The sequence below is a fragment of the Dipodomys ordii genome, unplaced genomic scaffold (genome assembly GCF_000151885.1).
Source record: "Dipodomys ordii isolate 6190 unplaced genomic scaffold, Dord_2.0 Scaffold180, whole genome shotgun sequence".
NCBI lineage: Eukaryota > Metazoa > Chordata > Mammalia > Rodentia > Heteromyidae > Dipodomys > Dipodomys ordii.
Genome location: NW_012267396.1, coordinates 1,125,336 through 1,137,590, shown reverse-complemented (window position 1 = coordinate 1,137,590; position 12,255 = coordinate 1,125,336). Strand labels below are relative to the sequence as shown.

At 56.7% G+C, this 12,255-nt stretch overlaps 1 protein-coding gene across 1 annotated transcript in view; it reads left to right on the top strand.

Moving 5' to 3' along the window:
* Window positions 1–17: 17 nt before the first annotated feature.
* Kank2 (KN motif and ankyrin repeat domains 2) overlaps window positions 18–12,255 on the top strand; it is a gene marked incomplete at its 5' end in the record, with an annotated part of 16,909 nt that continues 4,671 nt past the window's right edge. The window contains 6 exons of the mRNA XM_013033950.1: window positions 18–309; window positions 9,627–9,755; window positions 9,852–9,954; window positions 10,352–10,588; window positions 11,694–11,781; window positions 11,871–12,090. Coding sequence (XP_012889404.1) covers window positions 18–309; window positions 9,627–9,755; window positions 9,852–9,954; window positions 10,352–10,588; window positions 11,694–11,781; window positions 11,871–12,090 — 1,069 coding nt within the window. The remainder of the gene's footprint in view (window positions 310–9,626; window positions 9,756–9,851; window positions 9,955–10,351; window positions 10,589–11,693; window positions 11,782–11,870; window positions 12,091–12,255) is intronic.

Sequence of the window (12,255 nt, the reverse complement as noted above, 5' to 3'; positions counted from 1 at the left end):
CCTGCCCCCCGCGGCCCCCCAACAGCCCCGGCCGCGTGGACACCCTCCGCGTGGTGCAGGGCCCACGCGAGGTGGAGGTGGCGGCCAGCACGGTGGCCGGGACCCCCGCCCAGAGAGCCCAGGACCTGGAGCCCTACGGAGCGGGCCTGAGGGCGCTCACCACGTCCGGCGTGGGCCCCCAGAACCCGGCGGTCTTCCGCAGCCATGAGGTGGTGGAGGCCATGTGCCCTGTCCCCGCCACGCCCGCCGGCCACGTGCACGTGATCAAAAAGATCAGCATCACCGAGCGCGGCTGCAATGGGACCGCAGGTGAGTGGGGAGGGCGGGGTGCGTGCGTGTCATGGGGGGACCCCTCCTGCCGCCAGCCTCTGCCGTGCTCTCTCTTCATGGTCTCCCCTCCCCCCCACGAAAGGAAGGGTGGGTGGGAATCCCACTTCCAATCTCAGCGCCGTGAGGGGCATGCAGAGAAATAGAGGGTATCTGGTCTCGTTGCTTCTTGGAAATGTCTAGAAAAAGAGGAATTAGGTGTGGTGGGGAGATGCGTCCCCCAAGGCCGCCCACGCGCGAGACAGAAAACCTTGTGTTCATTCCCTGAGGGCTTGGAGCCATTGAGCCCCAGAGGAAGAAAATGTGTTGTTCGGGTGACCGAGGCGGCTTCAGGCCCGGCGGATCCAGGGGCTCGGGTGTCACTGCAAGTGCATCGAGTGTGTCGCACCTTCCTGCCCCTGTCCTGGCTGGACCCGGGCGTCTTCTGAGGAGGCCGCAGCAAGGTGGCTCCCGCTTTGTGCCTGGAGCCTGCAGAGCTAGGGGTTCAGGGGAACCCTTCGGTCCAGCGAGCACGGGTGACAAAACTCCTGGCCAGGCCTGTCATGGCGGGGCAGCCTGCTGGCTCTGGATCCCGAGGGCCGCCGGAGGGCTTGGGCGGGTGCAGAGGAAGTACCGAGCCCTCGTGCCAGGAAAGGGGTGCAGGCCTGTCAGCTGGCCGGGGAGAAGCTGCCAGCATGATTCATACTGACGGCACAGCTGCTCACGAGGCGGAGTCCAGCCAGGGGGCGCGGGCGCTGCGCTCAGCGTTTCTCCAAGGAGGGGCTGGGGAGGGCCTGGCCGCCGCCCGCCCGGGCTCGGATTGTACCCGGGGCTCTGAGTGGCCCTGGGTGAGTGACCTTGCCTCTCTGGGCCTCAGTTTCCCTCCCTGTGAGCCTTTGGTGGAATGCCGATTCGGACTGCTCTCTGGAGGCCTCGGGAATCCATGTATACAGAAAGTGCTCAGTAGGTGCTTTTTTAAAAATGTGTGTTGGTCACGGGGTTTGGATTCAGGGCCGTGTCCCTGAGCTCTTTCACTCAAGGCTGGAGCTCTGCCACTTGAGCCACAACGCCACTTCTGGTTTTCTGCTGGTTCATCGGCGATAAGAGTCTCATGGATTTTCCTGCCCAGGCTGGCTTTGAACCGCAGTGCTCAGATCTCAGCCTCTGGAGTAACTAGGATCGCAGGTGTGAGCCGTGTACCTGGTTTGGAGCCGGGGAGACCACTCAGCTGCCCGGCTGTTTTCTGGGTCCCCGGTGGTGTTTCTGGCAAGCTGGGGACACGCGCCTGTGTTCCCTGTCCCTCCAAAACACTCAGCCCTGCAACCCTGGCCCCTAGCCAGAGGCCTGCCCGGCCCCACCTCGCAATCTCTTGAGAGGCTCTGTACCTCCATTCCAGACATGCCTCCTGAGTCAGGCTTCTGACCCGAGGACAGACAGACGTCATGATGTCTAGTCCCTAACAGTGCCTGCTGCTAGCCCTGGAAGTCCCTCCTTAGATCTCACTTTACTCCTCCTTGCTGCGGCCGGCTCTATCTCAGAACATCTTTGGCAGTTCTGTTTACTGCTTCCGAATCCTGGGCCTGGTCTTTGGTGTGGGTCCGCTCTTCATTTCTTTCCAGTGCCTTGAACTCTGGGCCTGGGCGCTGTCCCTCAGCTCTTCAGTTCAAGGCGAGCGCTCTACCACTTGAGCTACAGCACCACTTCTGGTTATTTTGAGTAGTTCATTGGAGATAAGAGTCTCTCAGGCTTTCCTGCCCGGGTTGGCTTTGTAACGTGAGTCTTGAAGGTAAATCAAGGCTGGGAGCCTGGCTCAGAGGTAGGGCGCCTGCAAGGCAGGCCTGAGGCTGGGCTCCATCTCCAGCGCTGCAAGACGAGAAGCTGTGAGTTGTTTCCAACGTGGCCCTGGGTGGTGGCAGGTGTCTAGGTTTTGTGGCCAGGTTAAAAATAAGCTGGAAGGGCTGGGGAGGTGGCTCAGTGGTAGAGCGCTTGCCTTGCATGCCTGAGGCCCTGGGTTCCATTCCTCAGCACCACATAAGCAAAAAGAAAAAAAGTCGGAAGTGGCGCTGTGGCTCAAGTAGTACAGCACCAGCCTTGAGCAGAAGCATTCAGGCACAGAGTTCAAGCCCCATGACTGACCAAACAAAACCAAAAGACAAAAACGGCTGAGTGGGCAAGGAGATTAAAAAAAGAGTAAGCCAGGTAAGGTGCAGCTGGGACCAAGCCCCTGGCGTCAGGGCTTTATTAGGTGTAGAATATGCTAGAAGATGTGAGAACAGGAAAGAGGTACCGGGGATGCTGATCATCGAGGGGTGCGGCCAGTGGGGCTCTCGTGACCTGTGACAGTGTAAGACATGACAGTGGAGGACTTTAGTAGCGCTCAGGTCAGCTTGGTGAAGAAATCAGGAGGCGGCGGCAGAGCAGGACTGGCCTCTTTACCCTCCCGAAAGCAGCTGCTCTTCAGCAAAGCCTAGAGAGTGGGGAGGGGGGAGGATGAAGAACCACTCAGGCTGGCAAGGTTGGGGTGTTAGTCAAAGCCTGGAGGACCCCCCCCACACACACACACGGCCTGGGCGCTGTCCTTGAGCCTCTCTGTACTCAAAGCTAGTGCTTTCCCACTTGAGCTTAGCTTCTGATTGGAGATAGGAGTCTCTCCGACTTTCCTGCCCAGGCTGGCTTTGAACCGTGATCCTCAGATCTCAGCCTCCTGAGTAGCTAGGATGACAGGCGGGAGCCACCAGGGCTTCCCAGTCTTCCCTCCCCCCTTCCTTCCTTCCTTCCTTCCTTCCTTCCTTCCTTCCTTCCTTCTTCTTTCTGTTTTTTGAGACCTTTGTTGTCATTTTCCAGTTCCCTTGCCCATGGCTGGGGCACTCACCCGTGGCCAGACGTAATGGGATGCTGGTGGTTTGATAGGTGAGCACTTGGGCTGCTGAGGTGGGAAGATCATGAGTTCAAGGCCACCTCAGGCTGTGTAGCAAGACTCTGGCTCAGAAAAACAAATTTTGTTCTTGAGGAGCTCAAAATTGTGTTCAACTAATTCTACGCCTAACTGGGGTGCACGTAACTAACTCCTCCCTTGCTCTGCTGGTTAGTTGGAGACAGGGTCTCTCCAACTTTTCTGCCCAGGTTGTCTTTGAACTGCAGTCCTGTGGATCTCAGCCTCCTCAGGATCACAGGCATGAGCCACCAGCACCCGGTCCCAGGAATATTCTTTTGTTGTTGTTGTTGTTTTTCTGTTGGTCGTGGGGCTTGAACTCTGGGCCTGGGCGCTGTCCCTGAGCTCTTCAGCTCAAGGTGAGTGAGTACTATATCATTTGAGCCACAGCACCACTTCTGGGTTTTCTGGTGGTTTATTGGACCTGAGTCTTACAGACTTTCCTGTCCAGTCTGGCTTTGAACCGTGATCCTCAGATCTCAGCCTCCTGAGTAGCTAGGATTATAGGCGTGAGCCACTAGCACCTGGCTAGGAGTATTCTTTTGTGTGTGTGTGTGAAATTGGGATTTGAACTCAGCCTCATGCTGACTTCATAAATAAACTCTCTACCACATGAACCACGGCCTCCAGCTCCACTTTTTTTGTTGTCAGTTGTGGGGCTTGAACTTAGGACCTGGGCGCTATCCCTGAGCCTCTTTCGGTTGCAGGGCTTGAACTCTGGGCTTTGGCGCTGTGCCTGCATTCTTCAGCTCAAGAGAAGCGCTCTACTGCTTGAGCCACAGCGCCACTTCCAGTTTTCTAGTGGTTTATTAGAGATCAGAGTCTCACGGACTTTCCTGCCTGGGCTGGCTTTGAACTGCGATCCTCAGATCTCAGCCTCCTGAGTAGCTAGGATTACAGGTGTCCCTGAGTCTCTTTTGCCCAAGATGAGCGCTTTACCACTTGAGCCACAGCACCACGTCTCGTTTTTGGTGGTTCATTGGAGATAAGAGTCTCATGGACTTTCCTGCCCAGGTTGGCTTTGAACCGTGATCCTCAGATCTCAGCATCGTGAGTAGCTGGGATGACAGGCGGGAGTCCCTGGCACCTGGCAGTTTTGCTTCCACTGAGATCATTTTCAGATGTGTTCTATTTGTGACTGAGATCACTCACCTGCCTGGCAGTTCTCTGGGTCCCTGGTGGTGTTTCTGGCAAGCTGGGGAACACCATGCCTGTGTTCCCGGTCCCTCCAAACACTCAGCCCTGCAACTCTGGCTCCCAGCCGGCCTCCTGGGAAGCTGGGACTGCAGGCATGCGCCACGGGTATCGGGCTCCTACTTTCCTTCAGTTTATTTTACAGATAGTGTCTCGTGATTTTCCCCAGGATAGCAAACCTCTTACCGCGTGCTCTTTACTAGCTGGGATTACAGGCATGTAGCACAACACCCAGCACAGTATCCTTTTTATTTTTCCTAACCACTTAGCAATGGGAAAAAAAATAAACATCCACAGGCCGTAGCTGTGTCTGTGCTGTTCCAGTCTGTCCTGTTTTCTTCCTTGCTTTGTTTTAGCAAGCCAGAGCTCACTGGGTCGTCCTTTTGTGTTCTTCCATTCCCTGACTCAAATGACCTCCTTCCTCAGCCGCCCTCGGCTAGGCCCGCAGCTTCGCCACACCCTGGAGCATTTCTTACTCTCTACCTTCCAGGGGATTCATTTAGATATTTGAAAAAATATGCCTGTGCCCTGTTTAATTTCCTTACATGGTATTGTGTTTCAGAAAAAGAAGGAAGGGGGGGGAGCTTTTTGCTTATTTTTTTTCCACTCTTTTTCTTTGTTGTTGCGGTCCTGGGGATGGAATCCAGGGGTTTGCACATGCTAGGCCAGCAATGTACCCACGGAGCCACGCCCACGGCAAAGGAGATTGGTCGGCCGCCCGCTTGGCCACGCCCACCCAAGCCACGCCCTCTGCAAGGCCACTCCCAGGCCACAGTGGAATTTGTAAACCTGGCTTGCTTTTATTTAATGTGTTTGTTTTTGTCAGTCCTGGGGCTTGAACTCACGGCCTGGGTGCTGCCCCCTGAGTTTTTTCCCCTCAGGGCTTAGCGCTCTACCACTTGGAGCCACAGCTCCACATCCAGCGTTTTGATTGTCCATTGGAGACTTTTCCTGCCTGGGCTGGCTTCGAACTGAGATCCTCAGATCTCAGCCTCTTGCGTAGCTAGGATTATAGGCGGAGTCACTGGCGCTTGGATTGTTTCTATTTTCTTTTTTTTTTGTCGGTCGTGGGGCTTGAACTCTGGGCCGGGGCGTTGTCCCTCAGCTCTTCAGCTCAAGGCGAGCGCTCTACCACTTGAGCTACAGCGCCACTTCCGGTTTTCTGGTGGTTTATTGGAGATAGGAGTCTCACGGTCTCTCCTGCCCGGGCTGACTTTGAACCGCGATCCTCAGATCTCAGCCTCCTGAGTAGCTAGGATTACAGGCGTGAGCCACCAGCGCCCGGCTTGTTTCTATTTTCTTACTTTAATTTTTGTCATGCGCGCCAGTCCTGAGGCTTGAACTTCAGAAGCCGGGTGCTGCCCCTCAGCCTTTTTACTCAAGGGTGATGCTCTACCAATTGAACCCCAGCCCCACGTCTGGCTTTTTGGAGGTTAATTGGCAACTAGAATCTCCTGGGCGGACCTGGGAAGGTGGCTCAGTGGTAGAGTGTTTGTCTCACATGCATGAGGCCCTGGGTTCCATTCCTCAGCACCACATAAGTAGGGAGCAAAAAAAGCCAGAAGTGGTGCTGTGGCTCAAGTGGTAGAGCGCTCGCCTTGAGCTGGAGAGCAGAGAGACAGCGCCCAGGCCCAAAGTTCAGGCCCCATGACTGACAAAAAAAAAAAAAAAAATCTCCTGGGCTTTTCTACCGAGGCTGGCCTTGGACTGTGATCCTCAACTCTCAGCCTCCTGAGTAGCTGAGATTCCAGGCATGAGGCGCGTAGCTCCTCCAGTCTCTTTTCTGTGGTCCGGGGTGGTTATCTTCAGTACTTTGAAAGATAGGGTACCCCATCCCAGCATCCCCCACCGCACCCCCTCCACTTTTGGGGCAGTTTTGGTAGGAGTTCACGTCTCCTCCTGTGTTCCCTTGCCTCTCTGTCTTTTCTGCTCGAAGCCTCTTGCTCAGGGTCTTGGGTGACTCACCGCTTTATAGACTTACTTCGTTTTTCTAGTAGTTTACAGACATTCCTGGAATATTCCAGAATAGGGAATGGCAAACTGCAGCCAGATTTGGCCCGTGGCCTGTCTCAGTGTGGCTCTCGCTGAGGAAGTTTGGTGGGTAGAGATGGTTTTTTCTTTTGTTTTTTTGAGGGGTGTTTCTTTCTGCTGGGCCTGGGGCTCAGGGCTCTGCACGCTGGGGAAGCACTCAGTCCTGGGGCGTTGTTGGTGTTGGTGTTTTACTTTTTAGGACTTGGAATCTGCTGTTTCGCGCAGGTGGCCTGAAACTCGTGGCTTTGTCCTGTGCAGCGGTTGTCCTTTGTCAGTCCTGTAGGCTGGTACTGCAGACGTGCAGCACCACACGTGACCTCTCCACTGGTGTGAAGATGTCTGAACTCAGAAGTAAACATTAGGGGCTGTGGAGTGGGGGTGGACTCCCAGGAATACATTCAGCCAGGAGCAGTAGCTCATACTCACTTCCTTTTTATTCTTTTTCTTTTTTTGTCAGTCATAGGGCTTGAACTCTGGGCCTGGGTGTTGTCTCTCAGCTCTTCAGCTCAAGGCGAGCACTCTACCACTTGAGCCACAGCACCACTTCCGGTTTTCTGGTGGTTTATTGGAGATTAGTCTTATGGACTTTCCTGCTTGGGCTGGCTTTGAACCGAGATCCTTGGATCTCAGCCTCCTGAGTAGCTAGGATGACAGGCGTGAGCCACTGGCACCCAGCTAAGTGGCTCATACTTATAATTCCAGCTACTCAAGAGTCTGAGATCTGGGGGATCAGGCCTTGAAGCCAGCCCAGGAAGAAAAGTCCATAAGACTCTGATTGCCAATGAACCAGCAAAAAACTGGGAATGGAGCTGTGGCTCAAGTGGTAGAGCACCAGCCTTGAGTGAAAAAGCGAAAGGACAATGCTCAGCTCCTGAGTTCAAGCCGCAGGACCAGCATGCACACACACACACACACACACACACACACACTCACTCGTAAGTTCAGTATCCCCTTGGTAGAGGTAGATTGGGGGTCCCAGAGACCCCTTCCTCCAAATCTACAGATGCTCCAGCTCCTTTTTCAAGTGGTGTAGATTTGCATAGAACTTACATCCTCCTCCTACAGTCATCCTCCTGGATGACCCGCCATGCAATTAGTTACCTCCTTGTTCATGCTCGGGCCGGCGGGACCTTCCACCATCTTGATGTGAATGACATTGTGAGCCGAGCCCGCTTACCAACACGGGCACTGATGAGAAGCATCTGTCTGTCCTGTCCTGTCCCGAATGATCCAGCCCTGCAAAGGCCTGAGGACTAAATAAGTGAACAATAAAACCTCTGGGCATGGTGACCACACACCCAGAGTCTTTCCTTTTTTTTGGTGCTGGGTTCGGGTATTGTCACTGAGCTTTTGTGCTCAGGGCTGGCACTCTACCATTTGAGCCACAGCTCCACTTCTGGCTTTTGGGTGGTTCATTGGAGATAAGAATCTCATGGATTTTCCTGCCCTAGTTGGCTTTGAACCTCCATCCTCAGATGTGAGCCACCAGCTCCCAGGCTTTATGTGTGTGTTGTTTCTGTTTTATTTATTTATTTATTTTTGGTCATTCCTGGGGCCTGAACTTAGGGCCTGGGTGCTATGCCTGAGCTTCTTTTGCTCAAGGCTAGCCCTCTACTACTTGAGCCACAGTGCCAACTTGCAGCTTTTTCTGTTTGTGGTGCTGAGGAATCGAACCCAGGTCTTCGTGCATGCTAGGTGAGCACTCTACCGCTAAGCCACCTTCCCAGCCCTTGTTGTTGTAATGTGAATTGATTCTTAAGGTTTAAAAAGCAGAATCAGGAGACCAGGGATAGGGCCTAACAAGCATGAACTGCTGGGTCCAGCCCAAAGCTGACACGCACAGAACCAGTAACGACAAAAGAAGAAAAGAGCAAATGTTAACTCAGAAAGCTGGGCAATGGTGGCTCACGCGTGTAATCCCAGCTGTTCAGGAGGCTGAGATCTGAGGATCGCAGTTCAAAAGCCAGCCTGGCCCAAGAGAGTAGATGAGACTCTGAACTCCAGTGAACCAGCAAAAAACTGGGAATGGAGCTGTGGCTCAAGTAGTAGAGCGCCAGCCTTAAGCAAAAAGAAGTTCAGGGATGGCACCTAGGATGTGAATTCAAGCCCCAGGAGCAGCACACGCATTCATGTACACACACACACACACACACACGCACACGCACACACACACACACCCAGCCCAGCCCAGCATGTTGTTGTGACTGGGCGTTGTCTGTGGGCTCCCTGCGATCCTGGGCCAGCGTCCCACGCGGCCCTGCCCTGTCTGGGCTCTCTGTCTGCGAGGGGGTGGGGCTGCGTCACTGAACGGCTGTGACCTTGTCTGGGCTGCTGCCCCGCCCCGTTAGGAAGGGGGCTTGCCCTTGGGCTGAAGTGTTGGGGGCCCAGGGCAGGAAGTCCTGGAATAGGAGAGGTGCCCGGCCCAGAGAGCTGAGTGCATTCCAGCAGCCAGGCACCAGTGGCTCAGGCCTTGTAATCCTCACCGCTGCAGAGGCTGAGATCTGGAGGATCGCAGTTCCAAACCAGCCCTGGCAGGAAAAGCTGTGAAACTCTTTTTTTTTGTCAGTCGTGGGGCTTGAACTCTGGGTCTGGGCGAGCGCTCTACCAGCTCTTCAGCTTAAGGCGAGCGCTCCACCACTTGAGCCACAGCGCCACTTCTGGTTTTCTGGCAGTTTATTGGAGATAGGAGTCTCATGGTCTCATGGTCTCTCCTGCCCGGGCTGGCTTTGAACCACAATCCTCAGATCTCAGCCTTCTGAGTAGCTAGGATTACAGGCGTGAGCCACCAGCGCCCGGCAGCTGTGAAACTCTTTATCTACAATTAAACATCAGAAAACCAAGCCGGGCGCGGTGGCTCACACCTGTCATCCTAGCAACTCAGGAGGCTGAGATCTGAGGATCACAGTTCAAAGCCAGCCTGGACAGGAAAGTCCAGGAGACTCTTATCTCCAATGAACCACCAGAAAACTGGAAGTGGCGATGTGGCTCCAGGCTCGCCTTGAGCTGAAGAGCTGAGGGACAGCGCCCAGGCCCAGAGTTCAAGCCCCACAACCAACTAAAGAAAGACTTGATGATCCCGCCGCTGCCTTGCTGGATTTGGGGTGTGACCGTTGTAGTTTTGTGGTGTGGCCCCAGGTTCGAGCCTGACCGTGCATCTCCCCAGGTCCCCCACAGGCTTCTTCCGAGTCTTCCCCGTCCCCCATGGAGTCAGCCGTGCACCCCGACACCCCCAGCCGGGAGCCAGCCCCACGTGCAGCCCCCTCCCCCCAGCCACAGCAGGCCAGCGGGCCAGGTGAGTGGCTGTGTCCCCCCACAGATGGGGTGCAACCCCCGGGCTGCCTGGTAGGGGTCACCCAGAGCCCAACCTGACACCCCCCCGCCCCTCCAGGTGGGGACCCCATGGAGGTGCGGGCCATCGTGAAGCGCAACGAGGCGGCTGCAGACCCCACAGCCGAGAGGGGGAATCTCCAGTTTGTGGGGGTTAATGGCGGGTAAGAGGGGGACCCCACCCTCACCCCCTCCATCCAAAGGCCTGAGAGAATAAGACTTAACCTGGGCACCTTAGCTGTGCTGAATCCGTGGGGAAACTGAGGCACAGGGACGCTGGGCGCCTGCCCTGGGGCTCTAGAGCTGGTGTCTGCGGGAAGGTGCTGGCTTCGGCTCCTGGGAGCCCAGCCCGAGAAGAGGCTGAAAGGCCGAGGGGGAGAACTGATTCATGCTGAGTTCACAAACGGGGGCCAGGCGTGGTAGCTCATGCCTGTAATCCCAGCAGAGGCAGGACCACAAGTGCACACAAACAGCCTTAGAGTTGGTCCACGGAGCATCTCTGCCAGGTGGGGGATAGGCCCGCCCCCTCCCACCCACCCGCCCGCCCGCCTGCCTCCTCAGGTATGAGTCCTCATCCGAAGACTCCAGCACGGCCGAGAACTTCTCAGACGACAGCACCGAGAACGAGGCCCCAGGACCGGAAGCCAGGGTTCCCGGCGAGGCCGGAGCCCCCCAGCAAGCAGCCGTCGGGACAGCGGGCCTCCGGGCCAGCCGCCCGCCCTGCCAGCTGTCTCGGGAGTCTCAGCACGTGCCCACGGCCGAGGGGGCGGCAGGGTCCAACTCGGAGGAGGACATCCGGTCAGTTTTCTGGGTGGAGGGGCGTCAGGCAGCGCCTAGGGTGGGCGTACCTCGTGTCTTCTTTCCCTATCAGTCCTGCACACTGTAGTGTGAGTTAGCGAGCCAGCACTTTCCCTTTCTGAGCTCCTCCATGTCTGGAGGCTTGCTAAGGGTACCAGAGCCTTTTGCTTTTCTGGTTTTGGTTTTGTTTTGTTTTTGTTGGTCATGTGGCTCAAACTCAGGGTCTGGGCATGTCCCTGAGCTCTTTTAAGTCTATTGCTCTGCCACTTTGAGCCAGAGATCCACTTCTGGTTTTCTGGTGATTCATTGGGGATAAGAGTCTCATGGCCTTTCCTGCCTAGCTGGGCTTTGAATGATGATCCTTAGAGCTCAGCCTCCTGAGTAGCTAGGATGACAGGCGTGAGCCACCAGCGCCCAGCCGAAGCCCTTCTTCAGGCTGCTGATAACAGCATTTAGCAGGCGAGGCTAGTTCATCCCTCGCCTCTCACCTATTTGAGTCTCTCTCTCTCTCTTCTTCCCCCTGATGAAATATCTGACAAAGGCCAAGTGTGGTAGCTTACACCTGTAATTCCAGCTAGGTCCTTGGGAGGTAGAGACAGGAGGATCATGGGATTGAGGCCCAGCCTGGCCAGACCCATCTCTGAAACAGACATACATAAGAAGTGGTGTTGGGGGTCTGGGAAGGTGGCTCGGTGGTAGAGCGCTTGGCCTCACAAGCATGAGGCCCTGGGTTCCATTCCTCAGCACCACATAAACAGAAAAAGCCGGAAGTGGCGCTGTGGCTCAAGTGGTAGAGCGCTAGCCTTGAGCTAAAGGGCTGAGGGACAGCGCCCAGGCCCAGAGTTCAGGCCCCACGACCGACAAAGAAAAAGCAGTGGTGACAGGGGGATCAGGGTCCGTGTCCAGCCCGGGAGGAAGCGCGAGACCCTGCCCGAGAAGGAGACCAAAGCAGAATGACCGGGGACGGGAGACCAGGCAAAGGACGTGTGTGCTCCGAGCCTGCTCTGCGGGGCGGGCAGTGCCCCTCGGGGCTCGCGTGCCCTGCCTCCGCCGCGTGCCCTCACCCCCCCAACCCCCCTCCCCTCATCCCCCCACCCCCCCGCAGGATGGAGCTGAGCCCGGACCTCATCTCGGCCTGCCTGGCCCTGGAGAAATACCTGGACAACGCCAACGCGCTCACGGAGCGGGAGCTGGTAGGCGGCCGGGGCGCCCGGGGTGGGGCGGGGTGGGGTGGGGTGCGCGCCCCGGCCAGCCCGGTTCACCGCCCCCCCGCCGTGCGCAGAAGGTGGCCTACACCACCGTGCTGCAGGAGTGGCTGCGCCTGGCCTGCCGCAGCGACGCGCACCCCGAGCTCGTGCGCCGCCACCTCGTCACCTTCCGGGCCATGTCCACGCGCCTGCTGGACTACGTGGTCAACATCGCCGACAGCAACGGCAACACCGCCCTGCACTACTCCGTGTCCCACGCCAACTTCCCCGTGGTGCGGCAGCTGCTGGACAGCGGTGAGACCCGAGCGCGGGGCCCTGCCGCCCGCCCGGGGGTCCGATGGAGGAGGCTCCGCCCTCGCAGTCGGAGGGAGGAGGCACCAGTCCCCCTGCCTGAGGGAGGAGGCACCAGTCCCCCTGCCTGAGGGAGGAGGCACCAGTCCCCCTGCCTGAGGGAGGAGG